At 38.1% G+C, this 27,734-nt stretch overlaps 2 protein-coding genes across 6 annotated transcripts in view; one reads left to right on the top strand and one right to left on the bottom strand.

Annotated features, from left to right (window-relative positions):
* Positions 1 to 1,242: 1,242 nt before the first annotated feature.
* Positions 1,243 to 8,723, bottom strand: SPCS3 (signal peptidase complex subunit 3). Its single transcript, XM_082051563.1, has 5 exons — positions 8,409 to 8,723; positions 6,128 to 6,201; positions 3,469 to 3,545; positions 2,173 to 2,288; positions 1,243 to 1,727 (listed from the first exon to the last, which is right to left on the bottom strand). The coding sequence occupies exons 1-5, from the start codon at positions 8,549 to 8,551 to the stop codon at positions 1,595 to 1,597; spliced, it is 543 nt and encodes a 180-aa protein (XP_081907689.1). The 5' UTR covers positions 8,552 to 8,723; the 3' UTR covers positions 1,243 to 1,594.
* ASB5 (ankyrin repeat and SOCS box containing 5) overlaps positions 8,196 to 27,734 on the top strand; it is a 40,560-nt gene continuing 21,021 nt past the window's right edge. The window contains exons 1-2 of one of the 5 annotated variants that reach the window (XM_082051569.1): positions 8,196 to 8,483; positions 11,280 to 11,395. In XM_082051569.1, the coding sequence (XP_081907695.1) occupies positions 11,368 to 11,395 (28 nt within the window). In that variant the 5' untranslated portion in view covers positions 8,196 to 8,483; positions 11,280 to 11,367. Of the gene's footprint in view, positions 8,484 to 11,279; positions 11,396 to 20,918; positions 21,212 to 27,734 lie in introns of those variants that run through there. The other 4 variants (XM_082051564.1, XM_082051567.1, XM_082051566.1 and 1 more) reach the window with 4 other exon arrangements.

Below are 27,734 nucleotides of genomic sequence, written 5' to 3'. Positions count from 1 at the left end.
AGACAATGCACTTTCTGGATTTTTTTTCAACACTTCTTCTATTGATACACAGAGAATGCACTAAATAGTCACCTAGGGATAAATCATAAATAATAAAGATCCCTTTTTAAAAGCAAGTTGGCTTCCTCAAAAATATGTGAGTTCTTAAGTGAATGCACAACGAAGTGGGAGGCTCTGCTCCAATCTTTTGCATGTCTTCTTTTGAAAGCTTTGTCACAATTTCTCATCAGTTTTCCTATTATTTTTTTTCTTCTTCACAGTATTAAAACACTTGCAGTTTTAATTTCAGATTATATTTGTTCTTTCTGAAAGTCCCCAGCATATGCAGAATATTTGACATCTGGTAATAAATTAACTTCTCCCATATTTTGTTTGAATATATACATGTACATTAAGAACTATGTAAGGGAGCTGATGGTGGCAAGTGCTCCTCTCCTGGATACGTGATGAGCAAGAAATGTGAGTGGATCAGTGTAAACCATTATTGCCAGAAGGCAATCCTGATGCCTGTTTCTTCTTTCTGTCCTTCCAACTATGACAAACATTTGCAGCTGCAACCAAGTGAAGGACACAAAGAGCATGATGTGCAGCCCCCCAGAGTCCACTTCTTCAGCAGAGGTGCTGCCTGGAACTACTACACACTTACTACCTTTCCAGGTTGATGCAAATCAGGAAGACTTGCAGATAAGACTCATGTCCATACTGCAGCTGGTAAATCTGCCTACATTTCTCTATGTCCCCATGGGAAATCCTCTATTTCTTAGATGTTTCTCCTGTTTTGAAGAACATCTGTCCCATTCCTTGCTATGGAAAGGCCTCCTCTGGAACAAGTGTGTTCATTCTTCCTGCTGAGCAGATCCCAATAGAAGTGGTTGCTTTGTAGACAGACTTTTCTTACTGACTTACACCCAATACACTGAAAAAGATTTCTTTTTATTCTTCCAGTTAGCTGCATTATAAGCAGTTATTAAAATGTTTTATAATACAGAATTGCATGTGGGCTGCACCACTGGCACTCAAAACAAGATCTAAAATAACTATCAAAGTAGCTGATAGCAGCCTTAGAAAGGACCAAGCTTACCTCACTGTAACATGATAAGCAGGCATTTAGCAAAATGCTGTAAAACTGAATAGCCATTTCCTTCAGACACTCACAGAAACTGATTCCAGAAGATATATTTGAGTTCTACACAAATTTAATAAGTATCACAGTACCTAAAAAAACCAAACACAGTAAGACTATTTTCTCATTTAAAAATGTTTATTTAAAAGAAAAGGAGATCTATACCCAGATCGTCAGGAGAAAAAACAAAACCAAACTCCTCAGTTTTCCCCCCAAAACCATTACACTGCAATTTACCTTTCCCTTAAGTTTCAGCCTCAATGATTAAAACAAACAAACAAACAAAAAAAAAAAACCAAAAAAACAAAAACACCACCCTAAACTTTCATTTCCTTTTCCTATGTTGTTAGACCTGAGGAAATCAAGTACCTTTCACTGAAGGGTTGCATGGGATGTGAGAAGAACCCACAATAAAATTTATTCACAATATACAGGTATAAAAATATCTTGCTTCGGATTCAGTATTATAAGTTAATAACTTTTTGGTGTTTCATAGGTATCTGGGAAAGGTACAGACACATGTCCTGATCCTGTTACAAGAGGTAGAATGCCAGCATTTGGTACAACATTCCAGGAGAGAGTCAAAGTAATGTTCCTGTTTCCCCTGCAAAAAACAATAAAGACTATCAGCACAAATACTCAAGTTAACCAATTTAATTAATAATAAATATTAAATAAATTAGGATAAAAATTGTTTTCCTGATCCAGAAGTGTTTTCAGATAAGACTTATTTTTTTTTCTACTGTTACCTAACTTTGCAGTTGAATGCATCACAGAACAAATTCTATACAGACAAGAATAATGGAAACAGAAACCCAGAAGCCTATTACTTGTATTAGCAGTGCATCTTCTAATCTACAGAAGAACCAGGATATCTTGTATCCCAAAGTCATCTTCTAAGAATCAAACTACAAAGATGCAACAGACTGACAGAGTATCAGATAGAATGTAAGTACTTTACCACAGCAATAAACATACATATAAAATGCAAAGTATGCAACTAAAAAGAAGGCACCATTAATAAGAATAATACAAAACGATTTACTTACTTCAGACCATTTCCATCATCAAAGAAAAAGTACTTTGTCTTCATGTCTTTTAACAACAGCCTTGGGTTATCTCCTCTCAACATGATCTTGTCCCAAAGGACCACCTGGTTTAGAGCCTAAAAATACAATTGTAATTAAGTCAGCAAGGTACCTTGGAAGACCATATTCAGTCGCTGGAATTTCGTATCATTATTCATCTAAAAACCCTGAAGTATAAGTACATGCTTGCAATCCACAACTCATTTAACAAAACCATGCTCTGCAGGGAGGGAAACTAGTACTACTACACACAGAAGAGTGGCACAGAATAAACAGAAACAACCTTTCAGTAGAACAGGAGAAAGCCATTTTTTAAAAAGTCATAAGCTTTCAAAGACTTAAAAAGTATGATGGGTTTTCCTTTCGAATTGCAAAGGTAAGTCACTTTTAAAAGCAGTATTTAGACTTTGTTTCAAATAAAGAACTTAAATTGAGCTATCATGACCCTGTCTAGGTATTTAACATTTTTTCAGCTTCAGTGGAAAAAAATCTCTACTTGAATTGCAAGTGTAACCCCAAAAATTGTACGCACAGTTCAAAAGATGGATCCTAAATTCTTAAGTATTTGAAACTTTCTGCAGCACGTTAAGAAAAAACTCCAAGCCTTCACTATATCCTTGCACTATGACCATAGTAGCTTAAACTAGAATTCAGTGGTACCATGACAGCATGGTGTTTCATTATTTCCATAAGCTGTTCCACACAGCTCCTAACAGACCAGTGAAAAAAGCCTTCAGCTATCCAAAGTGAAATATCAGCAGCAACCAATTTAAAGGAGGCAGCAAAGCCAATCACTTTGAGAAGTATGACAAGATAACATAAATGCATTATGGGGCTACAGCGACTGCTACAGGCAAACACTTCTGTGAACTATGAACAAAAGATCAACCACACCTTGCCAGACCAAAAGCCACTATATCTTGTTTCTAACAGCAGTCAACTGCAGAACGCTAGGGAAAAGTAAAACAGACTGAGCAAACAGGTGAAAACACTATTTTACATACCACTATTGTACATGAAAAATAAGGCATGCGTTACTTTTCTCCCACTCTACTGGGCACATATTAAGATTCCTCAAAGTGAACATCCCACCCTGCAGTTAAACTGTCACAAAAATAACAACCATGAAGGCCAGTAAAAACAGTCCAGGATAGTAGGAAATGCTGGTGCCCAAACTGTTCCCAGCAGAACTTCAGAAAGTTAAAACAGCTGCAGAACAAAATGGGTAATTGCTTCAACTTTCTTTTTGATACTTACATTCTTTCTCGTTGAGTATTCTGCAGTCAAATATAGAAACAATTGTTTAACATTCCAGTCAAATATACTCTGCAGATGTATGTGAGTTAAGAAAAATACCATACTGTACTTACATAACCTCATTTTATTTTTACTAGATCTAAATAGACTATGATAATTACAGTGAGATCTTATATTTCAACATACCTCATCTTATTTACAAATTTGGACTTCCAGGAGTTCTAACATAGATTTTAATCATATTGAAGCAACAGGTTTTTAGTTGGTGTGTATGGGTGGTTTTTTTTTTGTTTACTTATTTACAAAATCTAACAGCTATTTCCTCCATTGATTTAAGAGTTCTATATTTGACAATGCAAGCTAGTAACCACAAACTGCTGCTAGGCAATCTATTATAAAACCTTCAGCATAAAAAGCAAGACAGAATTCTTCAGTAAATATCTTCAAAGCAATTATTTATACTATCAAAGAATCTGGTATCCAACTGTGGATTGAGATACAATAGCATTAAACAATATATAAATACAAAATTGGCAGAGTGTAGAGTTCAAAGAGCCTGTAACACCCACATTAGAGAAGTTAGCAGGTGGGAAGTATTTCATATTGGAAGTGACACCAGGCATTAGCAGATTTAATTACCTGCTGACTGCAAAGAAAATCAGCTTATTAGACTGGAACAAAACTGCTCAGATTTTTGATCAACAGTAAAGCACTGATGACTGCCATTTGAGACTGTCAGTATAATAAAGCTGATATTCTAAATACTTGTCTGTTGTTTATTTAACAATAAAATACATCATGTGTGACTGCTAAGGAAAAGACCTTTTAACTCACAATAAAGATCAGTTGTAACCTGTTATGTCACAGTTCTCTTTTTTATTCTACTTGCCACTATCTCAAAAAAAGATTCCGTAACCAGATTAAAATTTGTTCTATGTTGTTCCACTCATCCCAAGACCGAATCATGTTTTTAAGCCTCTAATTCAAAGGTCAAATAAGGAACAATTTAAATAACTAACTGCTGTTGCTGCAAGAATAGCTGGAGCTATTTGACTCGAACATTTTTCGTCATCTAACTCAAAACAAGATTCGGAAGATCTCCTTTGTGGGATTTCTTCATGCTTGATAAAGTTAGCCATGAATTAAGTAAGCTAAAAGGAGTTCTTAAACTGTCTCCTTCCCTTTCCCTAGCTGCTTTTTCTAACTGTCATTTTATTTTATCTTCGTAGGACTAACTTTTTTTCCCCCATCAGTTAAGAGAGCCTACGTACCAGTACCTCTTTACAAATTCTGTCAAAAAAACCCTACTGGAAAGTTGTATTTTCTAGCTCTACACACTGCAAGAATTACACCAGGCATGAAAGACTAAGTCAGTTCGCATTAAAAAAGTAACAAAAAACAAACCAACAAAAACACCAAAAAGCCTCCTCCTACTATTAAAAGTTGCTACAACATAAAATCTTTATGTCCACATACTGTGAACTAATCCTCACATAACAATATTTCTTTCAGAGGTCCTGTCCTGCCTCGCTCTACTTCTCTTCTCACTCTATACGCATTGTATACAATTCAACTCATCTACTTACAGAATTTTAGTCTCTGGTTTTAATATGTAAAAGCATTTCAGAGGTAAAACTCAGACTTTGGAGTTTACCTCTCCTGCCTCCAGCTGATAAAAATAATCCCTCTTATCCTGTGTAACACACACCTGCAAAAACCTGATTAACATGTTTATCCAGTGTTCACATGCATTCAAGATTTGCATTTTGTTCGGTTTGCTTACACAATGTAGTATTCTCCAAAACAGGGAAATCAAAAAGCAGAGGTAATCAATGTCTTGCCTAACAGAGTGACAAAAAGCAGCAGACAGAAAAATCCCAGGAATCTCAGCCCAGCTGCAAAGCAAGGCAAAGTGTAATCACCTGAGGTAAAGCATGCTGCCTCATATTTGGTATCAAGTTTTGTAGAATACACTGAATATTTTTCATTTCAACACCCTAAATAGTAAGAATTATTCCCTTCTATTGTCCAAAAAACAATGCAGAACAAAATGAAACAAAAACATTCACACCAATCCTCTTTTCCCAATAAAAGCTAGACTAACAGGGAAGCAGAGAAATACAAAAGTAAAGTTTCAAAAAGGTAACAGCAAAGAGAAAGATGCCAAAAAGTAATGTCATAAATTTTGTGGTACCTCATATGCTTCCCAAGGAATTTCATACTATACAGTGTTGAAGATTCAATAGCTGAACATCTAAACAAGTAAAGGATCACAATGTCTTTTTATTTTTAAAGGAAGACAGGTACTTCTACGACCTATTATGTCAACATAACTTTGAAAGTCTCACAACAAAGTGAGTTTGAAAGGTGCCAAGAGTTTCTAGATTTAGTATGACAATCGAAATAGTATGTTATATAAACTCTGTAATTAATTTCAACTTGCTCTATGTCATCTACTAGAGACAGAATAGCTATTCCTGGTTTTATTTCACTGCTCTATGTAAAATACTACTTTACACTGCTTTAAATTTAGATTTGAAAGATAAATTCCTACTTTTTCTCAAGTCCTGAGTATCTGAAGATTATAAGGTAACAAAAATAGATGTCAATATGCTGTTATTTCACAATGCTTGCAAACCATTTTTCCCATTAAGGATATCTGCAGTAATGTCAAATGTGATGAATCCCAGATCACTTCTCTCTCTAGGTCCAGTGAAATCTTCTACATTTTTTCTAAGACAAAACAAAATACAAGATTATCCTTTCTCATTTTTTCTCTCATGCATTACATAAATTATTATTCTTAATACGTATTTCTGCCATCCATTTTCTGTACTTTCTTTGAAATACTTTTGGCTAAAATATAAAAAAACATTACAAAATAAAACATGCCTTCCAGAAATTATGGAGCCCTAGTTCCAAATGACAGGCCTTGCCACCACAGTAGTCAAAGTTATACAAAAATCTGTAACTATCTGTACATAAACTGTACTACATTTTTCTTCAGTAAAATATGTATCAGCCATCCCCAAATATATAAAGCTGCCTGGAACACCAGAAGCACAGCTGTCTGCTGGCAACCATTTTCAGTCTTATTTTTCAACTTTCCATTAAAAACAAAACCAAAAAAAGCTTCTAGTGCTCAGTCTCCAACTATTCTGATAAAACAGAGTTTAAGTTTGCGGTTCACACAACTTACAAGATTTCTCCCTGGAATGTATTTAAGTAGCAGTATAAAGAAAATGCTTGTTTTCTTCTATATATGGAAAATCATATTATTTTGGAAGACTTTATTACACATCCATATTTGGAGGAATGGCTGACATTGCCACACTTATACCATATTAGAAAATAACACAGATACAGCAGCTATTTTCATATGTTTATCAATTTACCAAACTTGCCCTCTACAAAAAAGAATACGATAAGCAAGTTAGCTAGGAACCTTAATCTTCAGGTAACAAAATATTATCAGCTTCTTAGTTATGTTTATTCCAGTTTGAAAATTAGTCTATTTAAATATCATTTCATTAAAACTAAGCTTGGTAATCTCAAAGAAAAAAAAAAAATATTTTTAAGTAGAATCCCTTATCTAGTACTTCATTTCTGAATCACTGTCAATCTGGTGTACTAACAGGCCTTAAGCCTTGGGTCTGCAGAACTTCTCAGAACTTCCAGAGATGCAATTAAGGCATGACACCTCTCATCAATACCAGACGTGCATCACTGAAGGGACTGGCAGTACAAATTTCATCACAATTAGGCATTAGTATGCTACCTCATATATGTCAAGCTCATCTGAACAGTCAAAAATATGCTTTTATGCCACTTCAATGCTGTTTGAAATCCTCAATCTAGTGTAATTAGGTTTATTTTCCCCGAGGTATGAAAGCGATGGCAGTTCCTACTCTTCATTTGCACTCATCTTCCCTTTCAAATGCTGCTGCCAGCCATCCGCTCCTGTCCCTTATCTCAGGGTGGCCCCAAAGCTCCATGAGCTGCTTTATTTCACTAATGTGGCCAAAACCAAACCAAACTCATCAGTGAGTTCAAGTAAAACATCCTATGAGCCTCATTTCCCTGTGCAGCTCTGGTAAAGCACCATGTAGATCGGAGCAGAAGCAAACACCTCCGCTTTCTGGTGACAGTAGCAGCAGCTGCTCAGCTGCTTGTGAAACTACAGGGCTCCACACCCTATGTACTTGACAGTTTCCCTTTTTTTTTTTTTTTTTTCTGGGCGGGGGGGGGTGGGGGTGGGAGAAACCCAAAGCCACAACAAAACTGGAAAAAGGTTCCCCTGGCACAAGTTGGCATAAGTGCACTGTGTGTGGGCAACACTCTTTTCCTGTGGCATTATGTATTGCACACCTGGTGCATTTCACAGGAAGGTAAGCCTCCTCAGTCTACTGCCACAGGCCTCAAAAAAACCCAAGAAAAATAAAGGGAACTACTAATTAAGAAAAAGTTACTAGAGAGATAAAGCGTGTTCATTTAGGTCCTTGCATGCCCAAAACTGCGAAAAGCAGTTCGCTCGGCTCCCTTGTAAGTCGCTATCCCGTTACACAGAACGCACCCAGTATTTGCAATCCAGCCTGCCCCAACACACCGGCCGGACAGCGGCACGGAACCGCCCCACACCGGCGGCGCCGCCCCAGCTCCCGCCCGGCCGGGCCGCCAGGCGGCGGAGCGCCGTCGTGGGACTCCCTCATTGGCCCAGGCGTGCAGCGGGCAGGAAGCGGAGCCGCGGCGGCCCCGGCCGGTGCAGCCGCCGGAACGGCAGCGGTGCGGCCTCGCGCGCCCCTGCGCCCGCCCGCAGCCGGGCGTTGCCGGCCCCTCGCGCGCCCCGGCCGTTACCCGCCCCGCAGCGGCTCCCCGGTGGGCAGCCACTGCCCGGCCCGGCCCTCCTCCGCCACTCCCTCCCCTCTCCCGCCCGCACTCACATCGATACCCGGGAGACGGTGATGCCGACGGGCACGCTGCGTTCCTTGAAGGCGGTGGTGATGAAGCAGCCGAAGGTGAGCGCCGCCATCACGCTCAAACAGAAGGCGAAGAGCGAGTTAGCTCGAGACAGGACCGTGTTCATCTCCCCGCTCGGCCGGCCGGCCCGCCCGCCGCGCCGTGCACGCTGCAGCCGCTGCTCGGGGAGGTGGGAGGCGGCGGCTCCGAGGGGCCCGGCGGCGCTGGGACGCGGCAGGAAGCGGGCGGCGGAGGAAGGGGCGCGCGCACGGGCGGTGGGGAGGGGGCGTGGCCTCTCCGAGAGCCCGCCCAGCCGAGGCGGGGCCCACGCGCCTCCCGCACCGCGGCTGCGTCGGCGCTTCCGCCAGGAGTTGGGCGGTGCCGCGGCGTCCCTCGCGGCCGCGACGTGGAGGGGTGGTGGCGGAACTGACAGCCCAGTTCCTTCCCGGGGGTTCCCCTGCAGGCCCCCGTGTCTGCTCCTACCGGCCAGGCGCGAACTTTGCGCCGCGATGCCTTTTGAGACCCGCACCCTCTCCGGCACATCCCAAACCTGGGAGTCTGGAGAAAGAAACATGTCGTGCCCCTGTGGCTGTCGCTTATCAAAGGTGACTGACTTTCATAAAACAGCCTGTGCCCTGTTTCTTCTGCGTCCGTCTGGTTTATAGGAGAAAAAAAAAAAAACAACAACCTGCAGACATGACGTGCCCGCTCGGTTATGTCCTGTTCAGCTAGGGGTGGCTCGTCTGTCCCGTGGTGGCCGTCGGCTGGTCCCTGGTGCGCACTCACAGCCGTGACCCTGCAGAGCAGCGTGGGGTGAAGGCACATCTGTGCCCTTGGGAATGCCCTCCGACGGAGGGCTGCTTGGGGTTGCTGTGTGGGATTCTCACCATCACAGGAGATATTCTTGTCCTAGTTCCTTCATAACTTAAGAGCAAAAAAAGATACTTTAAGCATTATGGTGTTTTTTGTGATTTGTTTGCCAACTGCTATGTTTCTAAGGCATTCCTTTTTAAAGGGAAGTTGATATTTGCAGCTGTGGTGGGTTTTCGTGTTTATATAATAAAATGTAAATAACATTTGAAGTCAGGGCTTGTTTTTTTTCACTTGATGTCTGTATCTGCTTTCACTGGTATGGTGCCTTGACATTCACTACCTTGTTTCCTGTAGGATGTTCATTTCCACTTTATTACAAACATATTCAGCATGTGAATTTAGTAACTTCATTTAGTAACTGGGCGTGGACCTATTGGAGAGGTTCCAGAGAAGGCCATAAAAATGATCAGAGGGCTGTAACACCTCTCCTATGAGGGCAGGCTGAGAGAGTTGGGGTTGTTCAGCCTGGAGATGAGAAGGCTCCAGGGAGAGCTTATTGCAGCCTTTCAGTACATAAAAAGGGGCCTTATAAGAAAGATGGGGACAGACTTTCTAGCAGGGCCTGTTGCAGTAGGACAATGGGTAATGGTTTTAAACTAAAGAAGAAGAGATTCAGACTAGACATGAGGAAGAATTTTTTTACAATGAGGGTGGTGAAACACTGGCACAGGTTGCCCAGAGAAGTGATAGATGCCCCATCCCTGGAGACATTCAAGGCCAGGCTGGATGAGCTTTGAGCAACCTGATCTGGTTGAAGATGTCCCTCCTCATTGCAGGGGGGTTGGACTAGATGACCTTTGAAGGTCCCTTCCAATCCAAACTATTCTGTGTCATTGGAATCCTTTTTCTTTACCAGATGGCTCAGTGATCCCACACAGTTTGCAGGATGGGTCAGTCTTTCATCTTACTCCTCTGAGTTGGTCGAAATTTCACTTCAAATTGATGCTAGCGAAGCTTAGCATATGTGGTGTGGTGGTTTCTAACTCCTGTTCTTTGCCCCCTGCTTGGCACCCATTCCTGCTCCCTGGACCAGCAACATTATGAGTCTGGGAACTAGGGGGAGAGAGAGTTTCTACAATGTGGTGGGTGGTAGGGGTATGTGTTTGTTTGTTTGTTTTTTAAATATATTTCACTGTATTAAGCACTCTAGGCCTGATTAACATAGATTTCTCAGGATGGACAGCAGGTGTCAGCAGTAGCTCAGTTATATTTAACTTCCTCGTGTTATCATGTCTTTTTAAGACAAGTGAATAAATATGGCTGTTGCTCATGTAGTTTGGGATTTATTTTAGTAGAGCCCTTAAATAAATATCACTTAAAAGCACATTATGCAGGGGAAGACAGATGATATATTTTATTCAAGGGCTGATCCATTAATGTTTCAGAACAAAGGAACCTTTTGTGTCTTTTTAATTACTGAAATATTGCAAAATTAAAAGAGGACAAAAATATTGATGTGAAGGAGCCCATTGTGAAGGAAGAAGGGAAGAAGGTTATTCACAATAGCTGTTTGCTGGTAAGTTCCAAATATTTCTGTGGAAAACATAAGATATGATCTTTTTTAAAGAATAGTGGTATAATATTCATGTCAGAAGTCACTGTCAGCTAAGTAAGTTGTGTTAGTTTGAATGGAGCAAATATTATAATTATGAAAACAAATTTATAGAATCTTGGGGAGGCAGAAATGTTTGGGAGGCCATTTCCAAGGTGCGGTGGTGAAAGCTATTCAGGATACCTGAGCAGCATAGTCAGGTCCAGACCAGCAGAGCGCCTAAGCCATGGCAGTGCTCAGGCTGGTTCTTATTTCAAGAAAATTCATAATTTTTCATTACAAACTATTTGAACAAAAGACAGAGATGGGATTGGGAGCAGGTCTGAAACGTAGAATTCTCCCTTCTTCTGTATTTCCCCAGAATTATCTGACTTTGGAAGTGTGCTCTTATGCACTCTTCGATCAATTAATCATATGTTCTTTTTTATAGTGTCGGCACTTCAAGAGGATTGATGCCAGTCAGCAGCTGATGATTAGAGTAGTCTTCTGAGAGAGAGCAGCATTTCTTTCTTTGGTTGATGTATTTCTACTCTGAAGTTCAAGCTGGTAAGTGATTCCTTTAATCATCTCTGAACAAAATGGCAAGTGTTGACATTGACCATCCACAGAGATTGCCATGAGTTGTTTGTTTTCCCACTGAAGGTAGATTGGTTCTAAGATTGGTTCTAACATGATACACGTACATAGAAGCCTCGAGGTGGCTGACAGTTTGGGGTGTATGGCTTGTGAATTCGAGGTAAAGGGGAGGTGTTAACTTCAGCTGAGGTGGTAGCACCTGCATTCTTCTTGGAGCTTAAGCTTCTAACAAAATTTACAGGTGAAAGTTTAAGTGCCTGTGGCATCTTTGGTTCCTAGCTAGTTAGATGAGGACTGTATAGATAAATGTTTTTTTTTTTTTAATCTAAAACCTTGTCTGTGCTTCCTAAATTTTACCATAAATGTCTAAATCCTTTATTGAATTTGTCTTTTGTTAATTATTGAAATGTTAACCCTTTAAGAGACAGTAGCAACACACAGCCTTTTAGGCAGCTCTGGGTATTCAGATGAAGATAAAGATAAATGTGACCATATGCAACTTGGAGAATATTTGTCTCTATTGGAAGAGAGCCCTTTCAGTTAGCACTTCTTCTGGGTGGGCTATTTTTACAACTTGTGGAAAGGCTGTGGCTAAGAGAAGTAGACTTTCTGGACTGCACTGAAGGGGTTTTGCTTCTAATCTTCTTCTCACCTCCATTTATTTGCTTTGGATCTACAAAGTGTGGAGAATAAGAAGATAAGCAAACAGGAATTTTCACTTGCCTCTGTATTCTTATTGCTAGTCCTCCAGTAAGAAAAACTCAGGGAGTTTTAAATTTCTGATTTTGGAATGAACTTGATCTTTTACAACAGTGTCTCATTTAGCAGCATAAGAAGGCTGCATCAGAGATGGAACCAAGTATTCTTGGCCCCCAAACCAACTCTAAGTATGTTTTGGAGCCAACACAGTTCATTTTTGGCTCCTGGCAGATTTTCTATTGCCCATTCCATGACATATGAAGCCATGTTAGGAAAGTCCTCTCATACATCACTGGTATAGCTGGAGCTTTCACACTTGATTGTGCTTTGCATTCTGTGGCAAGAAGCCTGTGTGCTAGGGATCCACCTCATTCCCCAAGTCAGTTGCAAGTTCTTCCTCACAAAGTATTTTTATGTCTCTTGTAAAAAGCACCAAGCAGACAGTGTCATGCCTCGGCTTGAGGAAAAGAATGTTTTGTTAGCTCTGTCATGATGATATCACTTAACTGATGCCAATTTTAGTGGATGCAAAAACCTTTCAGATATGACTACCAGCCATGAGAGTCCACATACAGTGACATCTGCTTGCAGAGTAATTTAACTCTGTTACCTACCAAGTGATGAGACTGTAATTTCCTTTTACTAATACCATTCATAGGCACCAAAATATACTTTACCCATAAAGGAGACAAATAAAACCACTTTTACTTAGTCTAGAAGAAAATCTGGCAAAACTTTGAAGAAAGGGGGTATAAAGTTAAAGGAAACAGGTGATTCCACTCTTTTTAGGAAGAGTTTCTAATAACCATTTAACCAAACTGTTTTTTCTTTAAAAAAAAAATAAAAGACAGACTATAATGTGGAATAAAATCAGTTTTGAAAGAAATTCAAATTGGTGACAGAAAACATTCACAACTCAGAGATATTATTTCAAGGAAACATTTCACTTTAGACTAATTGACAATCATCCCATCTTGATGACATAAATTAAAGGCCCTACACATAAATAAAAAATTACCATGGATCCAAAATAGTGTCATAAGTTCATGTATTAATTCAAACAGCTGAAGAGGTCTGTCCATGTTTCAGAATGGCAGAGAAGTATTAGTTACAGGTGCAAATCTGGTCTTTCGAAAACTGTTAGTTGAAACAAACTTTCTGTCAAGTTCATTTCTTATGTACTATCCGTGTATGTGATGAAAACCAAATCTGCACATCATGGCTCTTCTGGGATTTATTTATTTATTTATAGACAGTTATTTAATAAGAAAATATGACATTTTTGCAGTGCATTAAAGAAAAGATTAAGCGTAGAAACTGCAAAAATACCAGGTTCGGTTACATTAATTTAGATTAATAGGGTGTTTTCACCACCTACTAGAGAAATGAGAAGTTGCAAAGTTACTTCTGTCAAGCAAGTTGAAATATCAAAATCATAGTAGCTGTAGTGCCACATACCTAAGGAAGAGGGTGAGTTAGTTGCTTAAGAAGAAACCTGTGAAGTTCTAGATGTGGTCAGTGATGAAAACGTTCGGACCCAATAAATGAACTATACAAAGGGAAAGAGATGCAAAATAAGGAGGCTCTTCAAAGTTTCAGTGATACAGCCATATCAGTATATTGAGCCATCAAAGTTACAGCTAAATATCTGTATTAAGAGGCAGCTTGTATGTGCATTTTGACATTACTCTTCCCTCATAATTTGCTACAACTTTTTAACAGGAGGTTACTATCTCTGTAGTAGAATGGGTGTTAGAGGGAGTGGTTTTTTCAATGTGAAGTCCAGCAGATCAAACTCATTAACAGTTTAAATTACCAGATTTTGAACTAAAGTGGCTGAATACCCATGCACATTCCTTTCTGCTGATTTCCGGGAAGGAGAAGGAGGGTCAGGAACCTTTAGCTGAGGAATGGAATGGGCAGCTGGGGGTGGTAACTTTTTGAACTCCTGGGGGGAAGACTTGCTAGAGTTTGTCTGTCAGCAGGCAGTGTGTGCCTGCTGTCTGACACGTTTCTGGTTTTAGTAATGCCTCCAAGTACACACACATGACGTATTTTGGAATCTTCTTCTATAATACTCTTAATGACTGGGTTGTGTTAGGTATCCAAAGGGACTGCAATAAATACTATAGGACAAACTTATTATGTTTCTTAGCATGACTTAGGTTGAATTTACTTGTAAGCAGGTCAGTTATACCTGCTTCCCTTCTAGTCAGAACTTTACTGTCAGTGATTATTAGATGGACTGGTTAAGCAGATCAAGCGTGCTCATATGATAATATTGCTGATAGCAGGGATTGTTTGATGTTAAACTTGTAGTTGAAATGGAATCTATCACCATTGTGAGAAGCAGCTATCCAGTGGCTGTATAACAAAGTGATACAGCTTTAATATTTCTGGGTGTTTTTTCAAATAACAGAGAAAGTTAGAAAACTGGCATTTCATAATCGCTTAAATATCTGAGTTACTTTTTATACTTTTAAGTACATCTTATAGAGAATGCCCAATATGTCTGGAGATACTGATTGATATTTAAGTCCTTCACCAGTAATTCCATTCTCTGGAAATCCAGATATACAAGTCTGTATATTAGAACTGTGTTCTAAGATAGGAGTGGTATTTTCAACAAACAGGAAATACAAAACACCTTAATAAAACCAATTTAAATTAATTAAAAGTTAGCAGTAGAATTAGCAAACTCTCCATGATGTTACAAATGAAGGGTTGCATCACTCATGTACCAGAAGAATTTGATTTGTATAGAACCTAAACTATATCAGAGCACTGATCTTAATACAGTGGAGGAAAAAAAAAGTACTGTTGTATCCAGCCAAAAGCATTAACTTGGACTTTCTGGACCAGTTTGAAAACTGATGGAAATAATGTGCTACACCAAAATACAGAGAGAAACTACATATGTAACAAAATTTGTAAAAGATAAATACTTGTGTGTTAAAGCTTTATAAATGAACTGGAGTGTTTCATAGTGTTAGAAGAGTAATCGTGTCAAAATACAGAGCTGCTCAGTAGTGTCAAAAGTCAAAGCATGATTACTAAGAGGAGGAGGGTGACATATTTTACAACAGTTATTCTGATTTTCCTTGTTACTGGAGCATGTCCAAAGAAGGGCAACAAAGCTGGTGACGGGTCTGGAGCACAAGTCTTATGAGTGGAATCTGAGGGATCTGAAGCTGTGTAGCCTGGAGAAAAAAGAGGCTGAGGGGAGACCTTATTGCTGTCTACAGCTACCTGAAAGGACGTTGCAGCGAGGTGGGTGTTGGTCTCTTCTCCCAAGTAACAAGCAATAGGATGAGAGGAAATGGCCTCAAGTTGCACCAGGGGAGGTTTAGATTGGATATTAGGAAAAATTGCTTCACTAAAGGGGTTGGCAGGCATTGGAACAGGCTGCCCAGGGAAGTGGTTGGGTCACCATCCCTGGAGGTGATGTATAGATGAGGTTCTTAGGGACATGGTTTAGTGGTGGACTTGGCAGTGTCAGGTTAATGGTTGGACTTGATGATCTTAACAGTCTTTTCCAACCTAAATGATCCTGTGATTCTATGACACTTAAGATGTCATTGCATTGCATTTTGAAAGAGATTTTGAGTTGAAGTCTTTAGCTGGGTGATCAGGAGACTAGCACAAATTATGAGAACTGCAGAAAACTGAATGAAACATGACTTTGGATATCAGTTATAACTCCATGCTGCTTTGTTTGTGTAGATTCTGGATAGACATGGCATTAAGGTACTTCAGGAAGAAAAGCTGCAAAAAGGAGATGTAGGCCTTTTATTTGCTTATTTAACAGTGTTGTGTTTGCTTCAATTGGCAACACAACTTTTGGGTTTTTGTGCTGAGAATGTGGATTTGACATGTGGTTGCATAAGCCTGTAGAATTTTTAAGGACAGCAGCAGGGTGCAGTGAAAAAGCAATTTAGATCTGAACCGAGCCTGGTCATTTCTGGACCAAAGTTTGTGTTCTCTCACCTTTTTTTCTTTTCATTCCCCTAAAACAGTAGCACAAGGTCTGTACTTTTGCCATGTCTTCTCTTCATATTTTGCAAAGAAAGAGTAGTGTCTGGGTTGTGCTAATGGGCTTGAGTTCCTGTTTGGAAAAGGACTCAGCAGCTTTTGAATGTCTTCCAGTCACTCCAGTTTCTTAATTTCTTGTAGCTATGAGGTAAATATGATTTGTTTCTTTTACTATGCCTAAGCATAAATGCATAATATTCTTAACTTATGAAGGATATTGTTGAAAAGAATATTTAATATTTTTTGAAGATTGTTTTATGGCATGTCTGTCTTTTTTTTACTAACTTCGACGTTAACATAAGGTAACATTTTGCATAACAATGTATATGAGCAAATGCATTTTAAAATAGTTGCTCTGTGTCTAGATTTATTCAGTTCAAATGTTTTGAACAGGAAATAGTAGGAAAAATAAATTAATATATGTCAAAGAGAAAATGACATAGCATTCATTAACTTCAGATGAGTCAAATAAAATCTTAAGTACTGAGGATTAGCATCTCATGTACCTACTAAAATACAAGTCAGCAGGTCACTAAGCGGCTCATTTTTCATGCTGAATTAAGACATTGTCTTTTTAGTAGTTCAGGCTTCTCAGCATTTTTGAGTCCTTCAACAAGCATTACATGCATACATCAGAAACTTGCTACTAGAACTAGTGGCTTCTTACTGTTTTTATTTTAAGTTCTTTCTGGTTTGAAGTAGTTGTTTTAGAAGTTTCTGCTGGTGGGTTGTCTATAATGCATAAAATAAGGTAATCTTCAAAGCACCGAGGAGTTCCTGTTCTTCTGCCTGGCAGCCTATGTCATTAAATTGTATTCTATTTGTTATTAGCCAGAAGTTTGAAACCCAGGATTACTATCCTAACTTCTTGTGTATTTTTAGCCAGTTCTCTTATATGTGGAGAAAGACATGCAGGTGAGGTGTCATACAAATAATTCCTTATACTGTATTGCATATCTTGTCTTTAAAAAGACATTTTCAGTTTCAGACATTTAGGTGCATGTCCAAAATACTCACTTAAGTTGTGGGTGAATTGCACTAGATTTCACAGTTTGGATTAGTGTAAACAGGTGCCACTGCTGAATACTTTCTTTCTGCACTTGGCCACTCCACAGTAAGGCATTAAAAGGCAGCTGCTTTGAGCACTGGTGTTTGAAATAATCCACTTTTATAGTCATTATAAATGTCAATATTGCTATCTTGACTATACTGGTTATGTTCTTTAGAAACGATAATTGATCAAGCTACCTTAAAAAGGAATTTAAGACCATAAACTCCAGCGTTTGAAAAATTTTAAATGAGTTTAAAATTCAAATAGTTAATTGGCATAAATGGGGAAAACATGCCAGAGAAATTATTGCATCATTCTTGTTTTATTTACTGGGAATATCTCAGTATGTCAAGCTAGGGGAATCCTTGTCTGTTGCAGTATTGCCGTGTTCTTAAAAAAACAAATGAACAAACAAACAAAAACAAACCAAAAAGCCTAATATTATTTATCTGCAGGTTCGTGCTGGTTTCCTGTGTGCTGTGATAAAACCTTAAATGTTATAATAATTTTACATGCTATCCTTTCTGTAGCCATTGAGTGAATGAACACTCAGTATTTCATTTTATTTAGGTTTGCTATGCAAACTTTGTATTAAAAGAAAAAATTATTAGATAGCTAATTGGTTTCGATATTATTTTCACCAGAATATCTGAGTGTTTAATTATCAGCAATTAAATAATCTGCAGAATACTCCTCGTGATTGGACCTTTTTTACACTCTTTCATGGCATCACATTGACTTTATTTACTTAAGTTTCTGCTTTCTGCTTTCAGTTACAGCATCTGTAGCTTTCCATTCCTGGGTTTCCCATCCTGCCTCAGCTTACTCTCAGCTATTTTATCTTCAAGTCTCAGTATTCACATTGTTGAGTCTTCTAAAATGCCGTGTGAGCATTAACATCAGAACAATTGTTCTGTTTTCATGACTGGGTGCCTGGTAGCATGGATTTGCCAACAAGCTGTAATGGCAATTTCTGTAGAGCTTTAATAGCGATAGGTTTGGATAAACTTGGTTGTTCTGAGCAGCTGGGGGAGTTTCCAGTTAAGCTGGCACATACAAGCTATAGAGCTTTAAAAAAAGAAGGAATATTATTAGGAGAGTAATTCTGCCAGCTTCTTATGGCAATGTGTGAACGGAAATTCTCAAAAGTCAATATTTCTTTCATTTTTTATGGAATTTTACGTATGTTTATGTAGTTTTATGGCTGAGGAGGGACATTTTTGAGAGGATAGAAGACAAGTTTTGATACAAGAATAACCCTCTTGCTCAGTTTTCTTTTTGTTTCTAAAAGCAAAAATTTTACAGATCAGTGAGGATTTTTGAACGATCGCTTACAAAACATTACATGCACCCAAAGCCTAATTCTTGAAAAGGTTTTTATTATTTTTTTGACTCTTTATGGAGGAACTGAACCTGAAGAAGACAACTAAAAATTGAGAAATTTGTTTTCAGTAATTTATCTACTGCAGGTAGAAGAAGCAGAAAACAGTATTGTGAGGGAAAGATCAACTCTGAGCACTGCTGTGAACTCCAGCTGTTATTTATAGCAATTGCTACTTGGATTTTTGCCTATACAAAGAGAGGCTATTTTGTTAATTAACGAAACAGGGGAGAAGTTCAGATGAGAAAGCACAGTTACTAGATGATGCAATGTGGAGCTAGGAAGAAAAGGGGTCAGGTAAAATACTGTAAAGAAGAAAAAGTTTTAGCATGAGATAATTATGATTCTTCCTTATTCCACGTGGTAAATTTGCCAAACAGGTACTTAAGGTGGCTGGAGAATTCTGCGGACTGATGGAGTTAAGCTTAATAATACTAGTAGAAATATGGAAGAAGAAATTCCAATACTGGATGTGTTACTAAGGAAAATATCAGTTCTATTAATGATTGAAACGGAAATTGGCAGTGGCTCTCAGAACATAATGCCTATTTATCCTTATGGAAAACATGACACCTCAATTCAGTGTCAGATAACAATGTGCCAAATATAAAAAGGGATTTTCATTTGGCATTTTAAGTACTCACTCCTGCTTCTAACTATGGTATGAGGAGAGCAGTTCCTATTCTGGCTGGATGAGAAAATGTCTATAAATGAAATTTAGGAGAAAATGCATATATTTTTTTCACAGAGTAATATAGTTTGCAGTATAAACTGCTTTTTAGTTGCCTTTTCTGTTTACTGTTTTGACTTTTATGTGGATTTATTTTTTTTCAAAGAAAAAAACTGAATGTCTGTTTCTCTCAAGATAAGCACAATTCAGCTCCTGTCTGTTAAAAATCTTGATATTTATTTTCAAGTACATATCCTTTTATGACTGCCTTTTCTTCATTTGTATAGATTTATTTGAATGTAGTTTCCAGAAAACATTATAGTTTCTTACACTCCTGGAGCCAAATGATAGGAGATTCTTTATTTTGCCACATTCCTTTAAGAAATATGATTTTGTATCATATCCTTCATGCCCGCTGTGCTGTTCATTGAAGTCTGGGGATCTGTTCCTGATGGACAGTTGCCAACATTCTAAAATTTTTGGGTGTTTTTTGTTTGTTTGTTTGTGTTTTTTTTTTCCTTTTTTTTTTCCTAGCTGTCAAACAAGAGAATTCAGGGTAGAACAGAAAGGGTGTTTCAGTTTAAGATTACTGTGGGTAGAGTATTTTAAACTATAGTTCAAGATGCTATTTATTTTATTTAAAAGGAAATATAAACTTTTAGGACAGGACCCTTTCCTATGCTGCCGTGACTCTTTATTTTAGGGTTATAGGTTACTGAGGAAATCTAGTTCTGTCCTGCAGCTCCTCAGTTTGTATCATGTTGTGACACCATTAGGTACTCAGCAATTAATCACACTAATGGAACAACTTGTGCGTAACTGCTGATGACTGTGAGTAATAACTTTATGGCATATAAGCAAATTAATTCTTTAAAAATCTGAGGAATTTAGATTCCCCTCTCTAAAACTGACCAAGAAATAAAGCCTGTCACATTATAGGTTTAAAAGAATACGATGCAGCACGAAGAAATGTGTATCATAAGCATTAGAAATTTTTCATGTCTTATATTTAACATTGCATTTATTTTATTTTAATTACATTTTAATCAGTTTAAATGTAGGTGATCCAAGATCTTATTTATAAAAATATTTAGCAGTTTGATTCTTAAAATCTGCTCTGATTACTGTTTATTGTATACTGAATATTCTAATTCAGCCTGAACAAAATAATAAGAAACTGTAAAAGCAGGTATATATTAAATCTCTGTTTCTTTATTAGTATGTATTTAAGGCATTTACTGACATGGTTTTAGTTATGTGAGAAAAAAATACTAGTCTGGCATAAAATGAAGTAGCACAAAAGAGAAATTGTACTTAAGAAGCAGGAGAACTTATTTTAGCAAAAAATGGTTACCTGAGTTACCTGGTTTAGTACATGAAATTGTAGTTCTTAATAATAATACTTTTGGCACTGTATTTTTAAATGTGTATTAATAGGGTAAATAAATGAATTAGAAAAGCAGAATTTGGAATGAAACAGACCTTTTAAGTGCAACAAATACAATCCAGGGTCTTGGAACCTGTGTCTGTTATATTCCATCTCACTTGAATATCAGCAGGCTAGCAGGAGCGGTAGTGAACTCAATACTATGTACAGTATAAATAATCGTCATATTTTGAGCAGGAGGCATCATGACCAGCTGATATTTTCGTTCCTCAGGACCAGTTGTTCCCAAGACTGCGTGGCTAGAGCCATATGATCTTATCAACACATTTGAGAGCCCGACCCAAACACTGAGAGAGATTTTGCTGCAGCAATGACTGTCATAGAAGAAAGTCGCCCTTTTGCCCAGCAGCTATCCAATGTCTACTTTACTATACTTTCACTTTTTTGTTTTAAGCTTTTTGTGAAGATCAGCCTCGCTATACTTAGTCATTTCTACATTGTGAAAGGAAACCGTAAGGAAGCAGCAAGGATAGCTGCTGAATTTTACGGAGTTCCTCAAGGACAAGGTATATTTGTACTTATTATCTTATCACTACTCTTTGGGATTTTTGTTGTTACTGGGTTTTATCCAGGTAATTACTTATCTGCTAGCCTCAATTGTTTTCAGTTTGTGAAATGATATGTGTATTTCTTTAACAAAAAAAATATCTGAAGGAATGTTAGATTATTTAAGCTTTGGGGTTTTTTTTGTTTATGTTTGTTTGGGTTTTTTTGGTTGGTTGGTTTTTTCATTGGTTCTCTTTTTTGTTTTGTTTTGGTTGTTTTTTGTTGTTGTTTATTTTTATTTGTTGTTGGTTTGGTTTGTTTTTTTGTTAATGTTAAGTTCAGAATAAAACTGAAGTATTAGAGCCAATATCCTGTTAGGAGAGAGGCCTTACTTAAGAAGGCTGTATTTCAGATTGCTGAATACTTCCCAATCTAACACTATTTTCCCTATTGCTTCTAAGGTTCCCCAGTTTACTGATACAGGGTTGAATTTTTCCATGCTTGGCATGTGATTATTTTGCAACACTTTAGTGAAACTAGTCCAAATATTTCTGAGAATTATTTCTTGCTTAAGTTAAAATTTTCTTAAAATAAGTTATTTGAGAAGATATAGACCTTCTGTACTTCAAAGTTAGTGTCCTAGCACATAGCAAGAAGCTTATGATTTGTCAGGGTGAACTTTTGAGCATCTGTGTGGAAACCCATCAACTTTCACTAGGTTGAAAGCTCTTGCGAAAATTCCTTTTTCTGTTTGCTCAAACAGAACTTTGGTAGAGCTGGGCACTACTGTTCCCCCCGACTCATCTGGGGTGAACCAGGACCATTTTCATTCAGTCATTTTGGGTCACAGAACTCAGAAATCTCTCTTCTCAACTGTGGTATCCTAGTGCACGGCTGAGCCGTGCTTGTGCTCAGCTTGGGATCTCTGCTGCCTCACCTGTCTTTATTGTTGTTCCTTGTATTCTGGGAGGAAATCACATTTGTGGCAGGCAATGGAACAGGAAGACTTGTCTTGTCTCTTATCGCCTTCACCACTCATCCCTAGGTACCATGAACAAGAAGTAATAACACAAGTTAAATAAAAAAAGAGAAACTATAGAAGCGAGACAGAAATGGTTTCAAACCTGAAGATCTTTTCTCTCTTCAGTGTTGGGACCAAAGCTAGACATTTTGTGGGTATGTTTAAATTTGCCAACCAGAGAGGCTTACATCCCAAAGCAGCAATTAGCTTGCTTTGCTGAAGATTTACTTTGAGGTGGATTTATATAATCTGTTCTCTGCACAATTTAGAAAGTTCTGAAACCTGGTGTTTTTACATCTGAATATGTTAATGGCATCATTTGAACTACTATGCTTGTGTGTTCATGTATGAGTATCTGTACAGATACATATATATGTGGGGGGGTGTGTATGTATGTACTCATTACAGTAGGTCAACAAGGACTGTCTGTCTCGCTGGCAAAAGTACTCATAGAGAATGTGTTAGCTCTCTCTTGAAACCAAGAATTTTTTGTCAGAAACTGCTGGCTGCCTCTAAGGTGGCTCATTCTGGGAAGAATGACGCAGAATCTGAGTAAGGAAGGAAGAAGACTAAGGAAAAGCTAGAGGGAAAGGAATAACATGCATCAGGTTGAAAAGCAAGAGAGTCCCTAAAATGTTACCTGTTGCTGAATCCAGCAGACTTTAGTTTGGTCATTTGTCAAATGTCTTAACTATTATATCTAAATAAATGTATGTTCAGCATTCTAGTAGCTGGGCCATGCAAAACATGCAAATATATCACTCTTGCAGGTTACTGTTTTTCTCAGGTAGCGGAGGTTGATATTGATTTAAAGGCTCAAACATATGGTAGAGTTTCTGGTTTTCTGCTTGGTTTATTAAAAGAAAATAGCTAATGCAGCTGGTTTGTGCTTAAACTGTACTTTCTGCAAATCAGCACCAGTGTGTCTTAATTTTTCTCTGTCCAGCTCACAATGTTTGAGTCTGGATCTATACCAGTCCTAAGCACATGTTCAGCTAGTGTTACATAATCTGCAAATCCAGCCATTTTCTTGTGATTAACAGGACCAATCTTTGCTCTTTGGGATGCAAATAACACTCCTCAAAATTACTGTTTTATCTTTTCTATATCTTTGTTCTCTGTTTGTAGGGGGCATTTTACTGTCTGAACTGACACCATGTTGTGAGGTTTGGTTTATGTTTGTGAAATACAGCACAGAGGTACCTCAGTAGAGTGTATACAATACCATGTAGCAAAATATCATGTTCAAAGCGTTATCTAGAAGACGTACAATAAGCAATGTGAAGCTACATTTTGAAACATTAAATACTGAGTATCCTCTTAATTAGTGATCCTATCTGGTTTTTTTCTTAAGCAGTGGAGAAATCTCAGCAGAAAAAAACCAACCCCAAAACAGAAAATCAGCCTATTATTGCCTAACTGAGGTTTATAGCATTTCAAGAAGTAATTCAAATTAGAGGAAATGCTAGTTTTCATTTTCTAGTTTTAACCTGATTATGTACTCTTAAAATTCTGTTAGTGCTGTTATTTTCAGTTTGCTTGTAGTAGTACAAAATTATCTTTTGCTATTCCAGTGGCTTGGCTAGGATAGAGTGCTATAATTTGGAAGAAGGAAAAGAGCCTTTGGGAATAATGTGCTGCTAGGCACCGGCATTATTCCACTTTTACTGAATTGAGCTATTGGCTTAAAATAAGCCTTTCTTTTACAAAACCTGCATAATTGAGGACATTTTAGGTACTGAGCAGTAGTAAGGTGCACAGGTCAGTACTGGGTTAGAGGCGCAGGAATCACACGTTTTATGTCCGACTTCCTTTGGTTTGTGGCTTATTCCTTGTTGAATATGAGGAGACAGCTCAGCCTGGCTCATCTGCCTCCTGTGGTCTTGTTGCTATGTATTAATAGCGAAACAGGTCATATTTTGTTTCTTAATGTTTCAGAAATATTTTCTCTCCAGTTTGGATAGTCCTTTGGATCTTGTATGTATGTGAACAGCTGGATAGGGATAGTGTCTTAATAACTAATTAGAAATTACTATACCGTGTATGTGGCATTAAAATATAAGAGCTAGATCAGTACTCAGCATCAGCTAAGACCAGAAAAGTGCTTATAGATGTTCTACTAATCATAAGTCACATTAATTTGTTTATGGAGATGAAGTCTGAGTAAAACTGAAAGGCACCTTTGGGGTTAATTTGGACACTCCAGGATCAAAAATAGATGGTTTGCCTGGCAAATGTTTGCCTAACCTGTTTTTAAAATGCTTAGTAATAGTGATTTCTGCAGTGTCCTTATGTAACCAATTACAGTTTTTACTGTTCTCGTCACTAGAATGCTTCCCACTCTCCTCAAGATGTACCTAAATCTTTGTTTCTGCAAACTAGATACATAAAATATGAGTAAGGTATTTAATAGTTTTTCTCCATCTATGAAAAGTAATCAATTTAAATGCTATTATCACGTGTCTTCCTACTTCTACTATATTTGACTTTTCTAGAACAAAGAGAAAAGGATTTAACTTAGTCTGTTCTCCTAAGTCTTGTTTTCTGGACCTGAATTACTGTAGTTGCTCTCCTTTGGACTTGTGCCAGTTCATATACTGTTCACAGACATCTTTACTGATGTCTAATTCCCCATGTTAAACAGAGTGCTCTAGCTGAGACTTTATTAGTGCAACCAGTGAAACTATTTGTTGTATAAAAGTGGGGTTATGTCATGTGCCATACATATTATATGCTATGTAATATCTCCTGGAATTATGCTTTTTTTTTTTCCCCCAACAGTTAAGTATTAAGGATACAGTCTATAGCATTTAAACCCCCCATTAAAACAGAGTCACTGTATTATGCATTTGCTTTTTCCTAAGTATAATACTTTGTACTGGCCTTCAGGTAGCTTCATACACTTGACATCAGACAATTTCTCCATTTTACTCAAATCTGTTTTGAATTGTTTCCCTCTGAGCAGTTACAGCGCCTGCAGTTTAGTGTCATCTACTAATTTTATACAAATAAATACAATAGTCTATCATCCATAATACTACAGCACTGAATAGCAACAAATGCAAGATGGAACTCTGCAGTTTTTTACATTTGTTTAAAGTGATTTAAAGACCTGTGTCTTAATAAACTGTCAGAATTTAAGTATTTTTTTTAGTGAAATCAATGGTATTACTACCATAAAAGAGTTAAATGAAAAAGGGATCAGTTCTATTATAAAGGTCCCATTTACTGGATTATTTTTAACTTTGGCACTAATTTTGTAAACACTCATGTACACATGCTTGCCCCATTGAATTGAAAGGGACTGATTAGTTGTTTAGAGCTAAGTGCTTTGCAATCAGGGACTGTAGCTGTGTTGTAAATAGATTACGGTGCCTAACTTTCCTTTTTTTATTGTGTTGAAGTGAACATGTATTTATCCATTACACTAGAAAATTCACAAAAGTCATAATTTTATTCTTTCTCTATGGAAAAAGTCATAGCACATATGTGTTTATTCAATTTCAAAATATTGTGCCCTACAAAACTGACCTAGTCAATGAACTTATTTGGAAATTAACTAGATATAATTAGCTCTGTAGCAGGCAATCTGCAGTGACAGTGATCTGCACAGTAAGATTTTTCTCTCACTGTATTTCCAGAGCTCTGAAGAATTAATGACTCTAAAGAATTTGTATTTGTATTTGAGTACAGCTTCTCAAAATATATTATACTGTTTTTACAGAACTGGAGAGGTGAATATGTCCTGATTTCTTCTAAGTTTTCAAAAAAAAGGCTATTCTTGAATGAATACAACAAGTTCTAAGCCAGCCATCTTTGTTCTATCTGCCTTGGCCAGGCATGGCAGGAACGCTCAGTACACTTGTTATTCCTAAATTAATCTGTCCATGGGATTGTGGTAGTTCAAGTCTGGAGTCCCTATCTCCTTTCAGGATTATGAGGCTTGTAAATAGTATGAAGCCTTCTGTTTCCTTCTTAAACGCTGAGTGCTGCTTGGGTAGACCCAAGAAACTGGTCCATTAAACACAGCTCATAAATAGGAAATACTGTTATGTTTCACTGTTAGAGATCTGCTGTTTGAAACACTTGATTACATTTTGAACTGTAGTGAATAATAAGAGCACAGTTTTCCTATTATTTTATTCGAACAAGTTGCAATTGATAATGTCACTCAGCAACAGTTGTTAGGTAGAGAAGATAGGCATGAGGCATTTTCTCAACTTGCATTCCAGAGAGATCACAGTTCTATTAATAAAAGCCATATAAGACCTTTACTAGGTTCCTGGATACAATAGAGATTCATTTAGTCATGACAGGAACATTGTATGGCATACCTATTGACCGTAACACTTGGTGTAAGACACCACATTTAGCATTTGTTTTTCATATGAAGAACATAAGCTAATGGTGTCGAAGTGTTTAAGATAGTGTGAATGATCTTTTTTGAAAGTTCAGAAGGGAGTTTTTTTGATGGAACTCATCAGCTTCTCTTGTATGTTAAAATCTTTGCCTGGTATGACAAACAGCTCTCATAGAAGAGTCATACTTCAAAATAAATCTCAAGAACTAAGCAAATGACACCACATATCAGCACAGTACCAGAACCATTCTCTTCTGAAGAATACAATCTACCTTCAGGGGATTTTGGTGACAGTTATAGGATGTAACCAGACTGGCATGGCCAGGGCCCTGACCTATTTGCAGCAACAAAAACCAAGCACATCTGCTTGCAAGCAGTGACTCTTCCCTCACCTTAAAGAAAATATCCGAGGCTACAGAAACTTCTAGTGGATATATCTGCTGCAAACTCCTATCCGTATTTCTATATCAGGACCTCTCTGAGAATAGTGTCACCACAAGCTGTATTTTATGGTCAGTATTATTTATGTATGCCTCTGGAAATGTGTCTTTCCTGAAAATGGACCTTAATTTGTCACCAGGCTAGGTCCTGTTGGCTTGCTTGATGTGCACACCCTTTATCTCGCATGGAAATGCCATCATCCACTGATTATTTTTGTGGGTGAAATGAATAACAAAGTTTTGAACTACAAACGAGTACAGAATGGAACATTATGAACTCTGATGTTGCTTAAAACCTGGGGTTTTCAAGGTGCACAGCAATCAGACTGAAAGATAATCCTGGGGCAATCTGCCTGTAAGGCTTTAAAAACAACTGTTGTTAAGGAGAGCTGTTAGGACACTCCAGTACTGGACTAGGGGAAGCTCAAACTCACCATCAGCATTGGTTTTTTTTGCAGCAATGGGGTGTAAGGCACCAGGGGCAGACCAAAATAGCATAGCTCCCTGAAGGTGATGTTCCATCCCTCAGCCATGGACTTGTTACGGCCAGGGTTCTGCTATTTGCCCTCCCCTCTTGTAGGGGATGTTCTCAAGCATTTGCAATGCAGGCAAGTGGCGAGTGAACTTCTGCCAGGGTGAGATAATGATGGCTTTGGGGGAATGCATTGCGTGCCTAAGTACTGAGCTCTAGGCATGATTGCAGCAATGCTGGCTGCTTGGTC

The sequence above is a fragment of the Streptopelia decaocto genome (genome assembly GCF_964273445.1).
Source record: "Streptopelia decaocto genome assembly, chromosome: 4".
Taxonomy (NCBI): domain Eukaryota; kingdom Metazoa; phylum Chordata; class Aves; order Columbiformes; family Columbidae; genus Streptopelia; species Streptopelia decaocto.
This window is presented reverse-complemented; position numbering and strand designations above follow the sequence as displayed.